General features: G+C 47.8%; 1 protein-coding gene across 1 annotated transcript; it reads right to left on the bottom strand.

Moving 5' to 3' along the window:
- Window positions 1-477: 477 nt before the first annotated feature.
- WSB2 (WD repeat and SOCS box containing 2) lies at window positions 478-15,684 on the bottom strand. Its single transcript, XM_049619890.1, has 9 exons — window positions 15,607-15,684; window positions 9,393-9,538; window positions 8,292-8,536; window positions 8,002-8,133; window positions 4,639-4,739; window positions 3,277-3,449; window positions 2,413-2,523; window positions 2,182-2,289; window positions 478-1,504 (listed from the first exon to the last, which is right to left on the bottom strand). The coding sequence occupies exons 2-9, from the start codon at window positions 9,497-9,499 to the stop codon at window positions 1,342-1,344; spliced, it is 1,140 nt and encodes a 379-aa protein (XP_049475847.1). The 5' UTR covers window positions 9,500-9,538; window positions 15,607-15,684; the 3' UTR covers window positions 478-1,341.
- Window positions 15,685-18,194: the final 2,510 nt, after the last annotated feature.

Here is an 18,194-nt window from a genome sequence, read left to right as displayed (position 1 = left end):
GGTGGTATTTTTTTCTTAGTGGAAAAAATGAAACGGTGAGCCAAAAGCTTTTTAACTTTCCTTCAATGGAAGCCTCTCATCTTGAAAAGAAATGTTTTTCTTCGGCAACAAAGGTGGTAGAGGGGACTCTCATACTTTTGCAACAAGTTTTATCATGTTACACTGGCCTCCAAAAAGCACCTAGTAAGAAAGCCAAAGGATAAGGTGTTGTGTTTCTTTTAAAATAATTTAAAATATATTAAATTTTCCAAAGGCAGATTTCATTGGAATGAGGTGTCTTGATCAGATAATGACATGCCACTGAAGGAAGGAGAACAGTACTTTCAAGGAGCTATTTCTGTGAAGGGGCGGAGGTGACACCGGCTGAGGAGTCCGATGAGGTGACGCAGCAGAGGCAGACCGCGTACACGAGAATCAGCCGAAGGGGCGGCCACACCAATTCTCTACACAATCAAGAAGAGACATCTTCACAACTGGTCGGCTTAACAACTATGGTTTTTAGATACCGTGGAGGGAAACACAGTTGTACCTTAACATCTGCTGAGAAAATACAAATAAATATGCTACAAATGGCAAACACCTGCAACGCGGTGGCCATCTGAACAGTCATGCAGTTTAGGGGGACATCTGTGTGGGACCGGACATACACATCTGTCATCGCCTGCACATGCACACCACTGTTTATTAAAAAAAAAAAAAAAAAAAAAAAAAGCCATTTATAGTGTATCAGTCGGGAGCACGGCCTCTGAGTCAGCTGCAATTTAGTCAATACCTCACGGCACACGGCTCCGTGAAAACTTTGTCCTGCCGGTCAGAGGGGAGCCAGAGGAAGGACGGCACCTGCCAATATCAAAGCCACTCTGACACAGCAGGAGAGAACTTCAGAACAGTGTCACCACTGTGTGTGAAACACGACAACGCTTAAGTACGGGGCAGAAGCCACGCTTGCCAGTCGAGGGACCCAACTCCGCCCCGACACAGAGGCTCCTGAGGCCTGCTGACCCTTGTTACCGAATCAACATGAGTAACTGCGCTTGAATCAAAACCATGACTTTAAAAGGTGTTGGGCACTGCCGTCTGTAAGCGGACTCAGGATTTAAGGGAAGACTCAGCTGTCGCGGAGCTGGAGTCCCCCTCTGTGACTGACCTCCCCATGTCACGGAGAAAATCCCTGGTGACTAGTCCACTGGTATCTGGTTTCGCTACATTCTGTTCACAGTCCCAAAAAGAAATGATCTTCGGAGCCAAGACCTGACGACTGGCCCCTGGTTCCAGCTGCTCCCCTGCCAGGGAGGTTTATCCTGCTACCAAGAAAACAAGTATAAGACTATGGGGTGTGGCTTAAAAAGTCCTGTATGTGAGGAACTCTTTCATTTTCTTGGGGATCGGCAGTGCTAGCACTTGGTAGGTGGTTAGGAAACTTCGAAGGGCTTTCCGGCATAAGTGCTTCAGTGAGGACAGGACCCTCGGAGCTGTCCAGAACTGGACGTGGCCATCTCTTGTCCTGAAACAAAACAGAGACGGACGCTTTAAGGCCGACCTCAGAAATACATGTTTTCACTGTGACGAGTATTCACGTTCCTCCTCTGACTTGCATCGGCAGGAGACACCCAGAGAGTGAACTGCAACGCTTAAGTGCAACCCTGATGGTTGGAATCGATGTGAAGGCTGTAATGCTGAATAATTAAGGCTGCGGGGAGGATGAGAGGAACTCAAGACACCTTTGGTACCAAAGGTGGGCTACCAAAGGGGTACCTTTGGTACCAAAGGTGGGGTACCAAAGGGCTATCTGGGAGCACAGCCCTTCTGGATCACACCGTGAGTTCAAATGTAACGGAGGGAAGAGCGCCACCTCCTGAATTATGGACGTTCCCTGTAAGGTGGTCTCTGCCCTAAATGGTTTCCCATATAAATTTCTGCATCGTCTCAATTTCTGCTTCCTTGTGAACTTGGCCCATTAAGTGGCATGAATCACAGCTCTTTAATTACATTTAGATTGAACATTAAGAGTAAATGATAACCTGTATTGGCAGGATAGAATATTAGAATTTTGTGTCCTCTTGGATTTCTTTAAAGGCTTCACCGTAGGCAAGAAAATTCTAGAGGCTTTCTTACCTTAAAAAGCTGCATAGTACACTCAGCAGAAACTGCTACCCATCTGTTCAGCTATCAGATACATACCCTGTGGCAATAACTCCACCATGTGGAAAAAATGTGCAGCAAAGACCATTGGTCATAGGAGCAAATGCGATTGGAGTTTTCAGTTCCAGGGCCCAGATCCTGAGGAGTCTGGACGGAGAGAGAAAAGACACGTTTGCGCATCAGCAGACCTGAGGCCAGGCCAGAGGGTAATGCTACAATTACTTGCGGGGACTTGCTCCGAGGCCCCGTACAGAGGTGTCTCTTCGTTACCTGTCATCCGCCACCGTGGCGAGGTACAAGCCTTCGGGAGAGAAGCACACGGACCTCAGGGAGCTAATGTGGACATCGCTGTCGTCCATGGGGGGGTCAAGCTGGGTGTGGCTGAGGAGAAAGGAACAGGATGACAGGCCTGGAGTGATGGGCCACTCTCCACCCTTCATCTTCTTTCCCAGGCAGGAGGCCAAAATGGTGCGACTAGGAAAGGCTCAAGACCCGTCTTGTACCCCATCTGGAAAACCTCAGGATAAGCAGACTGGGGGGAAAAAGCGCCTTTCCTAAGGCTCCAGGTGTCTTGTGGAAGGGGCTGAAGGGTTAGTCGCGCTCCCTGCGCTGATTTCCTTATGCAAAGTAGGTCAGCCCTCACTTTAATACCACAGTACAAACTGAAAGCCTTTTTTAGGTTAAGATACATGATAATTATAGGACGGCCTATTATTTGCTTCAGAAAACAACAGAGACAAAGAGAAAAAGACCAAGTTTGTGAGAACATGAAAATTCATTTTGGAAATACCAGTTTCAGTAAGAAGACTGTTCTGAATTTGCTACTACAGTTATTAGTAAATGGAAAGAAAGAGTCATTTTGAGGTTTCGTTAACGCTGAATCCAGAGTACACACCGCCTCCTGTATCAGGAGCCCTGAAGCCCTCGGGTCTAATTTGAGAATGTAACTGACGGCGAGGTGCCCCTGCAAGCCAACGCCTGAGAAACACCGAACCCACTGTGCCTTTTACCCAGACTGTCCCCTCCCATGCCCTGGACTCTGCGAGGGACGTGCCTAACCCAAGGCAGCTTTCTCATCAGTCACCCCCCCCCCCCCCCGCCAAAGAAAGTCCTAGGCAGGGAGTCCGTCCTTACTGGAGTGACCTCAGCCTCTCGCCAGTATAGGGGTCCCACATGATCACGTTGGTATCGTAAGAAGCCGTGACGAGCAAGGCGGAGTCAGGTGAGAAGTCACAAGAGACAACACTGCTTTGGTGGCCCTCTAGCTTCCGGATTAACGTGTAGGACCGCATGCTCCACAGAAAGACCTGTGGAAAGGAATAGGTGCCCGGTCAGGGGTGGCAGCAAACTGCTTAGAATGTGAACGGTGAGCGGGCGACACAGCAATGCCCACGTCAGGCCCCGTGGCCAGGTGAAGCCAAGCTCTCCACTCCCGCTTTGTACAGCTCTTCCAGAACGCATCATAAAGGTCTAAGTAAAGAAACAGGTCTGAATTCTGGAGGCACTCAACCAACGTACACGTTCGAGGAGCTTACTGTAAGGGAGAATAAACCCAGCCAAGCTCAGGAAGACCACCAGCTAAATGTTCTCTGAGTTCTGCTTCTGAACCCTGTCTGCAAGATCACAGTATATGCTAATGCAGACCTAAGCCAAGAATTATCTTGTCCTTTCACTTAAAACCCAACAGCAGGGTCCGAGGTGAACACCAGGGCTCCCAACAAAGCGATCGTACCCTGTCGAGCCATTTTACACCACGAGTTCACAGAATGGTGGAAATCTGCCCCACGATCGTGCGTACGTCTGACACAGTTCATCACTTTAAACCTTTAATCGTTAAAAACGGGATTTTATTCTCTTCCCTTTAAGAAAACTCGGTTTCACGTAGTTCCAAACCCCAAACGAATGATTAACCAACCACCTGGGCTGTACCATATAGTGAACTCTTAACCTTTGGTTGATCATAGCAAAGGGCTCAATACAGATCTAAACTTCAAACAAACCGTTCCCAAACTGTTCTTGGGTTTCTAATACTTTCTGAAATAACGGACAGGATTTCAGGACAAAGTTCCACACGTAACCGTCCATTCTGATTTGAAATGGCATTCCCAATTCTGTAGATTCAAGTTAAATGGTTCAAAGGAAATTAGACCCATACATGGGCTGCAACTTTTAAATTCTTAAGACTCTGGGGAGGGGAAAGAAATTTAAAAAGCACACCTTTACCATTTTGTGAAGGCAGACAGCCCTCATCCAGTGGTGAGAGCAACCACCCACTTCAAACATCTCCTCTCTTCTGGTTTGTGTCAAAGTGCGTATCAGAAGAGAGGTGTGCAAGAGGAGGTCACGGCCCACAAGCACGCCTTCTGTCGGGGGTGGTCTGCACATGAATCTTGAGGCACTGGGCCTACTTTCCCTCTCACGCGAGGCCCATTCAGACCTCCAGGTCTCGCAGAACTCAGGCGGCAGAGAAAATGGTACCCAACGTTTGAGACTTACCGACTTCTCTCCAGCTGCAGAGCATAGCATGCTGCAGTCCGGGGAGACAGAGCAGCAGTAAACCCACTGCAGGTGGCCCGATAACACCTGGATCTGTTTACCTGGCACAGAAAAGGAGCGAATGGTGAGCCAGTTCCCGAAACCACAAAGTCAGAAGACCGGAGAGCTGGTGGTCACCCACCTGCCCAGTACACCCATCTGGTTCTCTGTCAGCTGAGCCCAAAGGCCCACTTTTTTCACGCAGAGGAAGAAGACAGGATTTGTCATTAAACGCTGAAATCGATTCATACGATATTCTGATCCCCGAGGAAATCACTACTTTCTGTTTCACCAAAACCCACCAGATCAATGGGGGAAAGGCTATACATAGATCAGATCTGACAGATCCCTTTGACATGAGAGAACATTCTTTTTAGGTCCCTCAACCACCTCTAGAACTTTGAAGCATCCTCCCAAATTTGAGACTGTCTTATCTGTACTTCTGTCATTTACACTCTGTAATGGCTTCCCCCTCTCCTGCTCTCTCACCCTCCCCAGAGTGTCTGGATGAGCAACGGTGCAGAGTAATGAGGGCCACGTGCTCTGCTGTCAGGCGAACTTGGGTCTGAACCCTGACTCCACGGTTTCCTCAGCACATAAGGGCCACTTACATAACCTCTCCAGTTCTGTTTTGGGGAAAAACTAAAATGTCCATCCATAAGCATAAGAGAATGGGTAAATATATGGAATACATCTACCCCGTTAATTCAGATGGCATTAGGGACCTAGAATTTCCACGGAAGGGGCACCTGGGTGGCTCAGTCAGTTGAGCGTCTGAGCGTCTGACTTCGGCTCAGGTCACATGACCTTACGGTTCATGAAGTCGAGCCCCATGTCGGGCTCCGTGCTGGCAGCTCAGGGCCTGAAGCCTGCTTCGGATTCTGTGTGTCCCTCTCCCTCTACCCCTCCCCTGCTCACGCTCTGTTTCTCTCTCAAAGACAAATAAACATTAAGAAAAAAAATTAGAATTTCCATGGAGTACTATTTGCAGAAAATATGCGAATAACATGAATCTTTTTGTGGAACGATGACTCCCAAATCCATAACTGACCCCTGATTCCAAGCAGGAATATGCAAGTAAGTATACAGGGGAATGCGGAAGGCTGCGAGCATGGGCCAGGAGGTTGCCGGGGGAATACAGGGAAGGATGCAATGGGAGGGGAGGATGAGATGGGGAAAGAGACGGGGTAGGAGGAGGTACCAAGACAAACTCGGGTTTGAAAGGGGAAAAAGGGGGGAAAAAGTTTACATGAACACAGAGAGTCATGCATTGAAGAGTTTACATATATGTATGTGGGTCCATATAATTTTTTTTTTTTAGGTAAGTCATGGTTTCTTCAGCTATCATATCAGAGCAGCACCTATCCCCAGGGTGGCTGTGAGTGTTGAACAAATTCAGGCAGAAGGGTAGGGCCAGGCCCAGGACCTGGGAACACGACTTCATCCCCTCCCCTCCTGGGAATGCCCTAGTGCACTGGCCTGCTCCCAGTCCCCTTCAGCTAGTCCTGCCTTCCCAACCACTGAAAGGTTTTATTATTTAAAAGAAATTTTTTTTCTAATTTTTTTATTTTTGAGAGAGAGAGAGACAGAATGTGAGCAGGGGAGGGGCAGAGAAAGAGACGGAGACACATAATCCGAAGCAGGCTCCAGGCTCTGAGCACAGAGCCCGAGGCGGGGCTCGAACTCACAAACCGCGAGATCATGACCTGAACCGAAGTCGGATGCTCAACCCACAAAGCCACCCAGGAGCCCCTAACCACCGAAAGACTTTCAAGTCGCTTCAAGAACCTTCCTTACATGGTGGCAACAAGCTGCCTCAGGATGCATTAAAAATGGCGCCACCTTGGAGGAAGAAGCCTTCCCAGGCAGCAGACCTATCATAGGACTTCACGTGCCACAGCCAAGGGCAGAAACTGCCAGAGTTCTCTTGGTGACCAGATGCCCCTGGATAAGGACACCACAAGCACCTCCTTGGCTGTTTGACAAGTCAGTGGGCTCGTTTCTTTTCTTTAATGTTTTTATTTATTTTTGACAGAGAGAGAGAGACAGAGCATGAGCAGGGGAGGGGCAAAGAGAGAGGGAGACACAGAATCTGAAACAAGCTCCGCGGGGCTCGAACTCACAGACCGCGAGATCATGACCTGAGCTGAAGTCGGACGCTCAACAGACTGAGCCACCGAGGCGCCCCCAGCAGGCTTGTTTCTAAGAGGGCAGGAGTAGCTCATGGTTGTGGGGAGCTGGCCCCGTCACGGCTGAGGCAGGAATACCGGTCCCTCTGCGTTATCAGGGATGAACGCCCTCTTCATCAACTGTCCACGTCGCCATTTCCTCCCTCCAGCCCCCGAGTCCCTGCCCCCGTGGGGAAGAAGTGGCCTGGAGATAAATTCCCCTTCCCTATGTCACCTTTCCAGTTAAAGCTCAATACTGGAGATGTATGGAATTCTTTGCTGGCCACCCCTGTATGCGGTTCTGCTCACAGCAAAATTCCACGAAAGTTGACCCTCTCAAGTCTAAGAGATTTCTTCTAGGCAAAGATTCCGCTTCACAGAGAAACATGATTTCTGACAGGAAGTATCCCACACGGAGGACTTCTAGATCTGTGGTTCCTAACCTGGGGAGACTCTGCCCTTCACATGGACAGGGCGTGGTGTCTGGACACATTTTGGTTGTCAGAACAAGAAAAGGTGCACCTGGTATCTAATGGGCAGGGGTCAGGGGTGCTGCTCAACTCCCAGAACGCATGGGACGGCCTGGAACAAAGAATTATCATGCACAGGGGCGCCAGGGTGGCTAAGTCAGTTAAGCGTCCAACTTAGGCTCAGGTCACGATCTCGCAGTTCATGGGTTCGAGCCCTAAGTCAGGCTCTGTGCTGACCGCTCAGAGCCTAGAGCCTGCAGCCTGCTTTGGATTCTGTGTCTCCCTCTCTCTCTTCCTCTCTGCCCCTCTCCTGCTTGTGCGCTCTCTCTCTCTCTCTCTCTCAAAAATAAACATTAAAAAAAAAACAAAAACGAAAGAATTACTGTGCCCAAAATGTCAACGATGCCGTGGTTGAGAAAACCTATGCTCTATCATGTATTTCCAATAGGGGTGGAGTCTTACTTTTTTTATGTGCACAGATACGCACTCAGTGCCTAAGTAAATGGTATATTCTCAATACTAGTATCTCATGGGGATGAGGAAGGTTAGGAAAAAATGTCTTAAAAGACCCCTTAGGAAAACTGGTTGCGAAACACTGTTCTAGATAAAGGTGACATGGGTCACGTGGAGAAAGGGGCAAATATGGTTATCTGCGGAGCCGCTCGGTGGTGCCATCACCTCCATACCATGTCTGTTCAGGTCCCAGATGCGAAGAGTCTTATCCCGAGATGCTGACACCAAAATCAAACTGCCGCTGGGCGTGAAGCTTAGATCTCTCACAACATCTTGGTGGCCGGACAGATTCAAAAGCAGGAGCCCTGGCGTGGGAGCAGGAGCAGTCGGTCAGTGGGAAGGAGGAGGCGCCCGGTCTGCTGGTCACAGCCACACCCCTCAGCCGGCTGGGGGCCTGGCGGCCCCCATGATCCCTGATGAGAACATGCACACCCAGACCCTGTCGCGGGCAGAAATGACCTACCTGTCTGCACCTCCCAAATCTTGATCTGCCCATCATTGAGTCCTGTAGCGAGGATCAGGCAAGAGATGTCTGGCACCTGGGGATGGTGGCGTGCCCAGAGCTTCCTGCTGGGTGGAGAAGGCCACGGGCTGAAGGCCAAACCCCAGACAATCTGCCCACAGTCCAGAGTCTTCTCCTTTGGGCTGCCTCGCCCTTTTGTGTCATTTTTGCTGCTCCGGCTTTTGGCTTCAAACCCTTTAGGGATGCTGGAGGAAGCAGAGATCCCTTCATGAGTCTAAAATTGTCACCAAGGCAACCAACCAACTTCTCATTTTAGGGTATCTGAGACATTAAAGTTCTAGAAACAAATTGGCCTTCCGTGAATTCTGGCATGACTTTTCATTTCTTTTTAGAATCCATGTAACAGAGACTTCATGAGCCTTGGTTCATCCCATTTGTGATAGCCCTGCAACGGGGTGACCCGCCTTGTGGGATAACTAGATCACAGAAGCCCCAGGGAGCCATACGCTTCCTCAGAAAGTTCTCTCGGGTTTGGTGCACGGAAGGAAAGATGCACTCAGTGTTTCCCATGAGGAAGAAGGCATGCCGTAGCTTTGGAACTAGGACAGATCTTAGAACTTGAAATACCCATCTGCTACTCCCCTGCCTGATGAGCCCCTTTATCTCGAGCTTAGAAAGCCCCAAGGAGCGGGAAAATAAACCCTCTTCCGACCAACACAGTTTGCTTGGTACACGCTGATTTCCACCTTCACTCGCTTTGTGTTCCAACCAATCAGTGAGGCTCTTTCGCTTACCTCTCTGACGGTATGTCCAGCACAGGAACCGACCAGTGAGGTGATCAAGAAGAGAAAGAGCCCACCGAATTGTGCAGAAGTGCACTGACCTCAAAGATCCCGTGGCCGGACCCCCCGCTTTTACCTTCTACTTGACGGTAAAACACAGGCCCAGATGAGTCACAGAAGACGCAGGCCCCGCCCACCATTCCCCCCAGTAGACACCACCTCACGGGCTTGAGAAGTTGGACAGCCCCGGGGGTTCAGCCCCCAACATCAAAGTTTCCCATCTGCAGTATACTTTATCAGTGCAAGTGTTAAGTCCTACCTTTCTGGGTGGCCCTGACCATACTCCGGGCATACCAAACTGGGGGAAATGGAGATGAGGAAGCTGGAACTCCATTCCATGAAAAATCCCATACTCAGCATGTACATAACAGGACGTCTTTATGTATTAGATTTGTTCCCCCAAAGCTGTAAGTAAATCATATTTTTGCCAAGTGTGTGGCTGAAATCTATTACAAAATTTTCACTAAGCTCACCTGTAAAATTAGAAGGGAGGGGATGGAATTGAGGCAAACATAGGCTCCTCCAGCTCTAAAACTCTATTAGCTGAAATCAGAGGTTGGCAAACTATGCCCAGGCCAGCAATCTGTTTTCAGAGACGAAGTTTTATCGGAAACCACCACATTCATTCCTTCACATACCATCAATGGCTGCCTTCCGCTGTTAACGGCAGAGCTGAGTAGTCTCGACGGACCGTATGGCCCCCAAAGCCAAAAATATTTAACATCTGCACCTTCACAGTAAAAGTCTGCTGACCCCAGGTCTCAATGGCCAATGCAGTTTGAAAACCTGTCGTCCTGACAAACATCTGAATATGATAATGTCTTTTCGACTGACCCTGCTCAACCCACACGCTTTGTAGACCTGTCTGGCCCAGGCACAGGGGCCTGAGTCTGCCATCCAGGGAAGAAGCACAGAAAAGGCAAGACGCAGGGAAAGCTTTATAGGACACCCGGGAACCACCGAAGTTCCATTTATTTTTTTATAGAATCCTAACTTTTGCCTTTGAATTAAGGAATAATCTGTAGTAGCTATTTTATTCCAAAGGAATTAAGGCATATCTGCACATTTTTAAAAAAATGTTTATTTTTTGAGAGAGAGGAAAACAGAGTGTGAACAGGAGAGGGTCAGAGAGAGAGGGAGACATAGAATCCAAAGCGGGATCCAGGGCTCAAACTCAGGACCATGAGATCATGACCTGAGCCGAAGTCGGACACTTAACTGACTGAGCCACCCAGGCGCCCCAAGGCATAGCTGCAGATTAATTCATTTAAGTATCATAAATTTACTTTCTCTCTCTTTTTTTTTTAATGTACTTTCTCTAGAAAGAGATACTGGGGCACCTGGATGGCTCAGTTGGTTAAGCGTCCGACTTGGCTCAGGTCATGATCTCGCAGTTTGTGTGTTCGAGCCCCACCTCAGGCTTTGTGCTGGCAGCTCGGAGCCTGGAGCTTGCTTCAGATTCTGTGTCTCCTCCTCTCTCTGCCTCTCCCATGCTCATGCTCTGTCTCTCTCTGTCTCTCAATAATAAATAAAACGTTAAAAAAATTTTTTTTACATTAAAAAAAGAATGAGGATGGGGCGCCTGGGTGGCGCAGTCGGTTAAGCGTCCGACTTCAGCCAGGTCACGATCTCGCGGTCCGTGAGTTCGAGCCCCGCGTCAGGCTCTGGGCTGATGGCTCGGAGCCTGGAGCCTGTTTCCGATTCTGTGTCTCCCTCTCTCTCTGCCCCTCCCCCGTTCATGCTCTGTCTCTCTCTGTCCCCAAAATAAAAAAAAAAAAAAAAAAAAGAATGAGGATAGATTTTCCACGTAAAGGAGCTTGGGACAGGGTCTTCTGTGGAGAACAGGAAGGAACACAGTGGTGTTGAGAGGTGTGATCGGTGCACACTGAGGGCGGGGGGCCGCACAGTGGAGAGCAAGCACCCTCCTGTGCATCCCTGTCAGTGCCTGGCCGCGTTGTTCGACTCTCATCCCACTACCGTGAGCACCCACTGGAATTGTGTAAGCAGCTACAGGACCTAATCAGACCTGTGTTTCAGAAGAATGGAGGAGGAGAGCTGAAGACAGGGAGAGACCATTCATCTGCCAGACCTGTTCTAGAGTCCCGTGGTACAGCAGGGAACCATGCCCTCAAGGACCTGACATTTTAGTTGAGAGAGAATGAAAAAAAAATTATATATATACACATGTATGTATGTATATATATGTGTGTGTGCGCATATATATGTATACATACATACATACACACACGCACACATACGGCATATGTCAGATTTTGAGAGGTACAAGAGAAAAAGACCAGGATAGAAGAATGAATTGCTGAGTAAATAAAAGGGGGCTTAATCCTGGGTATGGGCAGACGCTAAAGTCAGGAGCAAGGAGGAAGTATCCTCAGGGATGGGGGAGACAGGAAACAGAGCTAAGAAGTCCTAAACTGGGCCTGGCTTAGAGCTTTATCATTCAAAAAAAAATTTTTTTAAGAGAGCACGTGCACATGGGTGAGTGGCAGAGGGAGGGAGGGAATCTTTTTTTTTTTTTTTTTAATTTTTTTTTTCAACGTTTTTTATTTATTTTTGGGACAGAGAGAGACAGAGCATGAACGGGGAGGGGCAGAGAGAGAGGGAGACACAGAATCGGAAACAGGCTCCAGGCTCCGAGCCATCAGCCCAGAGCCCGACGCGGGGCTCGAACTCACGGACCGCGAGATCGTGACCTGGCTGAAGTCGGACGCTTAACCGACTGCGCCACCCAGGCGCCCCAGAGGGAGGGAATCTTAAGCAGGCTCCATGGTCAGCACTGAGATCGACACGGGGCAATATCCTACAACCCTTGGCTCATGACCTGAGCTGAAATTAAGAGTTGGACACTCGGGGTGCCTGGGTGGCTTAGTCGGTTGCGCGACCGACTTTGGCCCAGGTCATGATCTCACAGTTCCTGAGTTTGAGCCCCACGTCAGGCTCTGTGCTGACAGCTCAGAGCCTGGAGCCTGCTTTGGATTCTGTGTCTCCTCCTCTCTCTGCCTCTCCCATGCTCATGCTCTGTCTCTCTCTGTCTCTTAATAATAAATAAAATGTTAGGGTACCTGGGTGGCTCAGTCGGTTAAGCGGCCGACTTCGGCTCAGGTCATGATCTCGTGTTCCGTGAGTTTGAGCCCCGCGTCAGGCTCTGTGCTGACAGCTCAGAACCTGGAGCCTGTTTCAGATTCTGTGTCTCCCTCTCTCTGACCCTCCCCCGTTCATGCTCTGTCTCTCTCTGTCTCAAAAATAAATAAACGTTAAAAAAAAAAATTAAAAAAAAAATAATAAATAAAATGTTTAAAAAAAAATTTAGAAAGAGATACTAAGACCTCTATCATGGGGTCACAAAATCTGGGGCAGAACTAGAACTTAAGTCTTGGGTATCCAAGCCTACTACTCGACAGATCCCCTGGACTTTGGAGTTTGCCACTGAATCAACTCCCTTGAGTTACATCGGGGGGGGGGGGGGGGTTGGGGGGGTTGGAGGTGGTGCATGCATAGGGAGAGGATGGCTAGCGGCAAGGGAGGGTCATAGGGGGAATTTAACTTCACTGCAATTTAAGCTTCTAAAAACTTTATTTCTAAAATTATTAAAATACAATTCTCTGGTTAGTATCGATTATTTGCTCAATACCAAAGGTGCTATTAATTTTTTTTAATGTGTAACAATCCAAACAAGAATATAAAGACCTCAGAGTTCCCCTTTTAAAGGACTTTAAGAATATCAATTATTTTAAATTATAAAAATAATAGAGAACTATGGGAAAAATTTGGAAGGGAGACAAATAAAATAAAAATTACCCATAATCCTAACACCACTCTAACCAGAGTAAACATTTCAGATCAGTTTTTTTATTTACGTGTATGTACATACATTAAAAAAATTTTTTTTCTTTAACATTTATTCATTTTTGACAGAGAAAGACAGAGTTTAAGTGGGGGAGGGACAGAGAGAGGGAGAGGGAGACACGGAATCCAAAGCAAGCTCCGGCTCTGAGCTGTCAGCACAGAGCCCGACACGGGGCTCAAACTCACAAACTGCGAGATCACGACCTGAGCCGAAGTTGGCCGCTTAACCGACTGAGGCACCCAGGCACCCCCACATTTTTTAAAGACAAATTTGGGACCATATTACATATATGGTTTTATAGCTTACTTTTTTCAGTAAGCCTTCCTTATATTATTAAGCATTATCCTAAGTTACTATTCTTCACAATGTGTGATTTTTCCCTAAAACAAGTAACTTCTCATTTAACATACTAAACAATAACATTTCTCTCGTTATATTTAAAGAACAGAGACACAAAAAGGATTAATACTCCAATTTCCGTTTTCCTAAGTTCATACTAGAAGGATATATTTACCTGTGGTAATGCAGATGTTTGGATAGGAGTGATTTTTGGAAAAAGTTTCCATTTTTATGCTTTTTTAAAAAATTCTTTTTCTGACTAAATTCGTACCGGACTGGATATACAGTTGAGTCTCTTACATTTACAGTAGGAGCTCAATAAGAAAAAAGAATGGCTTTGGCATTCTCATGAAACTGATTACACAGAAGAAACTGAGTATCATGATTAAAGCAAAAAAATCTCTCATGGCTGCAAAAATACCCTATAGCAATGCCGTTAAGTTCCTGCACCATCCTCTCATCACTGGATTTTAAGGGATTTCTGTTTTGTCACTACTACAGAACCAACTCCGGGACAAAAATCAGCGTATGTAAATAAAAACAGATGACCCCATATCCCAGATCCCCAGTAGCCGGAGAACAGTTTCAAGGTCCTTGATGCATCCTGCCAAACAGCCAAATGGACATCCCTCAAACCCAGCAGCGTGCAGAGGACCGTCTCAGCGAGTTCTCTTCGGCGGTGCCTGTCATCAAGGCAAGGAGCTTCAGACTCCACTTAGGAAACATTAAACGTTAAATCTAATGCGCGATGTGAAGAAACACCTAATACGAAACAAATGAGACCCTCAAGGGCAGGGGCCTTGCTGGGTTTCTTTCAGGATTCTCAGACCCTGGCTCGGTGTGAGGCCAAAAAAGATTTCCAACAATACTGGCTGAATAAATAAAGGCAGACATGGAACTGCCCTGCCACAAATGAGAAAATGCAGACGCTGGGCCCTTTGACCAGGCGCTCACAGCATTCGGATGCTGGGACCTGTCCAACCCCACAGAAAGAAACTAGTTAACATCACAAAAAAACCAAACACCCAATTTAAAAATGGGCAGGGGCACCTGGGTGGCTCACTCGGTTGAGCAACAGACTTCAGCTCAAGTCGTGATCCCAGAGTCATGAGTTCGAGCCCCACATCGGGCTCACTGCTGTCGGCACAAAGCCCGCTTCAGATTCTCTGTCCCCCTTTGTCTGCCCCTCCCAGACTTGCACTCTCTCAAAAATAAATAAACATCTCAAAGCAAAACGGGCAAAGAATGTGTATGGACATTTCTCCAAAGAAGATTTGCGATGGATCAAGAAGCATAAGGAAAAAAAAAAAAAAGCATAAGTAAAGGTGCTTGGCGTCAGAAGCCATCGGGGAAATGCAAATCCAAACAATGAGTTGCCACTTCCTGCCCCACCAGGACGGCTATGCCACAATCAGAAAGACAGACAACAAGTGTTGTTGAGGATGGGGAAATAGCACACTGCTGGTGGGAGTGCAGAATGCTACAGCCCCCTGCTCAACAGTCTGTTTCTCATGCAGCGAAACACTGAAAGCATACGTCCACGCCAAAACCTACACATAAATGTTCACAGCAGCGTCATTCCTAATAGCCAGAAAGGGAAAGCCACCTAAGTGTCTACCAATGGACAGATTATACACAAAACGTGCCGTCTCACACATTATGGAGTATTATCTGGCAATAAAAGGAAAGGAAGTAGGAATACGTGCTGTAACACGGATAACTGAAAACAAAATCCTAAATGCGAGAAAGCAGTCAGAAAAGACTACACGGTGTACAATTCAATTTATGTGAGATGTCCAGGAGAAGCAAACGTGTAAAGACAGAAAGTGGATTAGCGGCTGCTCAGCGCTGGAGAACAGAGTGAGACTGGAGGACGACAACTAAGGGATGCGAGCTCTCTCTGGGGCAAGGACAGTGGTTTTGAGATTGATAGTGGTGATGGTTGCACAACTCCGTCAATCTACTGGAAGCCACTGAACTGTACTCTTTAGATGGGCAGATTGTATGCGGGGTAAATGACAGCTCACTAAAGCTGTTAAAAAATGACAGTGCGGATAACATCATCTCCACTGGATTGATTTTCAACATACCAAACGTGAGGGGGCTCCAGAAACCCCAATGATCAATTCCTGGTTTTCAGCCACTCCCTCTCTCCTGCTCCTGGGCAGGGAGACCCACAAAGGGTAGGGAGTAATCTGGGAAAGCACTCTCAAGTTCCCCACCGTGAGGACTCCCTCGCTCCCCTGGGTCTGGGTACGACAGAACTTACAAGTGCTCCTCCAGCGGCCAGGGGATCAGCTTGACGATGCAGTGTCCTTGAGACCACGCGAACCACGAACCATCTGGGGAGAAGGCCACGCTCCAGGTTTCGCAGCTCGACTTCCAATCGAACTGGTGGGGACGCCCGGGCTTGAGCTCAGCCAGCAGCAGCGGTTCCTCTGAGACGGAGACAGCATGCTTCAGACAAACACCCTCACTTCCCTGGGAAAGTGGGGAGCCGGGCTCCGGACGGCCCTGCTGACTCAGACCCAGGAAAGCCTCGGTCTCCCCAAGGCAATGGGTGATATTCTGGATTCCGGGAGGGAGTTGTCATTTAAATGACCTGCGGCAATAGCGGTAGCCACAGGCCACATTCCAGTGCGGTTACTCAGTTCTGGCACTGGCCACCGCTGGTTAACCGTGACTCACAGTAACCTTTGTGCCAGTGAACCCAGTGAATGGAGGCCTCGTTTTCCTATGAATGCTCGAAGAGGAAGAAAGAGGAGAGACGGACCAGGCTGGACCACGCTAGCTAGACAGTGCAGATCAGGAGGCCTTCAAATGTATTTAAAGTCTCCTTAAAAGAACCTGCCACTGGGAAGCAGGTGAAAGAAGGAACATCCGACACGAGAAGGTTCCCTCTCATTCACCGGCATCCTCCCCATCGCGGAGGCTAAAATGTTCAGCGCTTGCCCAGCTTCCTGCCGCTCAGACCTCTTGATCTGGCCTTCCACTTCCATCTCCGGTCTGTTCTGGTTTTAAACCTTCATCCCATCTTGCCCAGATCTTTTTTACAAGACTCTCCTGATTTTCCTCCCCGCCCCAGGGAACTCCGCTAAAGCTGAAACACACATCACATCAGGACATTTCTCTCAAACACATTCCAGGCTCCCACCTGTGTACACAGAACAGCAGTGGAGCCTGGGCCTTGAACCCCAGACCACCGGCCCCGCCTCCTTTCCATGACCTCTGGCCACACGAGTCTCACCTGGCCAGGCCCCACACAGGTCACTGGTATGCACACCTGAGCTTCTGAGAATCCCTAGCACACATCCCTATCTCTATGATCTCTACTAAAGCGGAAGTGAGTCCCACCCTGCTGACTTCATTCTCTCCTATAGTTTACTAATTTCCTTCTGGTCCACCCTCCACCAGGATTTAAGCGCCCTTGTTCAAACACCAAAAGGAGTTCATTTTCATTTCTCTCAGGGCCCCAGCACAGTGTCTTGTGAACAGCACGTGCTGCGCTGGTGTTTCTTCCTCCACCTGAAGGGCATTTCCTAGTTCAAGCCTCTACTCCAGAGGAAGGTTCTCAATGGAAGCTCGTAAGCTAAAGGCATTCAGAATTGATTTTCTGACTACTAATTATGATTATGATATATATTAATATAAAAACTGGCTTCCACTCCGAATGAGGTCATTTCCTGATGTCTATGTTCCACTTCACTAGTTTCAAGACCTTGACCCTTTTTATACCTGTTACCAGATAGATACTGATTTAAACCGCCCCTATTTCATATATTTTAGGAGACATCTTTATAGGTCTTTTCACATATATGACCACTGAAATCAGGATATATCCTACAAACGGTGAATTTTTATAGCTAAATAGGCAGCATTTTTTCTCAGTGATACATATGAACCTTGGTATCTTGTGTTCAGTGAAACGGGTGGTAAACATGTATCCATAGAGAGATGCGTGTCTGCATACATAGAACATCTCCTGGTATATGCATTATAGATGTGGGTATGATCTTGTGTTATAAAATAAATGTGCTGCTGAAGATTCTCTCTTTAAATAGCATTTTAATCCTATCAAGCCTTTGGTGGCTTTGCTATTTAAAGAAAATTTAAGAAGTTTCCTTTGCAAAGAGAATAGTCATTTCCTGAGGTTCTATGTATAAATCTAGGTTTTAATACATTGGGTCTGTCTAAACTGTTATTTGTATAGGTAATTCCTCCTAGAAATCTGTACGTGAGATCTTTTCATCTACACAAGCACTGGTCTACGGGAGCATATTCCTTTGGATGGGACTATCTGCATGGTAAGAAGTTACTTTATATTTTAAATCCGAAACCGGTCTCTCAGTGTTACCCAGCCACCCCCTGTGGCGTTGTCTTCATTCTCGTTATTCCTGGATATTTTCTTGTGGTGGCCTGGCCCTAATCTCTGTCAATGCCCCCTTCCCGTAATCCAGTGGTTCTCCACGGACTTTGCCCCCTGGGGACACGTGGCGCTGTCTGGAGACATTTTGGCCGTCGTGATTGGGGGTGGTGCTACCGGTATCTAATGAACAGAAGCCGCGGAGGCTGCCAAGCATCCTCCGGTGCACAAGACAGCCCCACAACTAAGGACTATCTCGCTGAAAATGTCGGGAGAGCGAAGGGGGAGCAACTTGGATGTCATCGACTGATGCGGAGGCACATTCTTTCCTGTTAGACGGAAACGTCTCTATCCCACCCTGAGAATATTCACACTTGGGTCACTTCTCCCACAACCTGCACTGTGGAGGCTTTGCACAACATAAAAGGGTCCCCCTTGACTCCTTTTCTTTCCTTCCCAAACCAAATCCATTAACTAGTTTTATCAGGGCTGTT

Source organism: Panthera uncia, assembly GCF_023721935.1.
Source record: "Panthera uncia isolate 11264 chromosome D3 unlocalized genomic scaffold, Puncia_PCG_1.0 HiC_scaffold_8, whole genome shotgun sequence".
NCBI classification, from domain to species: Eukaryota; Metazoa; Chordata; class Mammalia; order Carnivora; family Felidae; genus Panthera; species Panthera uncia.
This window is presented reverse-complemented; position numbering and strand designations above follow the sequence as displayed.

Excerpts from the sequence above, each read along its gene's own strand:
- WSB2 (XM_049619890.1), bottom strand. The coding sequence starts at position 9,499 with ATGTACATGCTGAGTATGGGATTTTTCATGGAATGGAGTTCCAGCTTC. Across the intron at positions 8,537-9,392 it reads GGTCAGGGCCACCCAGAAAG|CATCCCTAAAGGGTTTGAAG; the intron begins GTAGGACTTAAC and ends TGCTTCCTCCAG. Across the intron at positions 2,290-2,412 it reads GCCACGGTGGCGGATGACAG|ACTCCTCAGGATCTGGGCCC; the intron begins GTAACGAAGAGA and ends CTCTCCGTCCAG.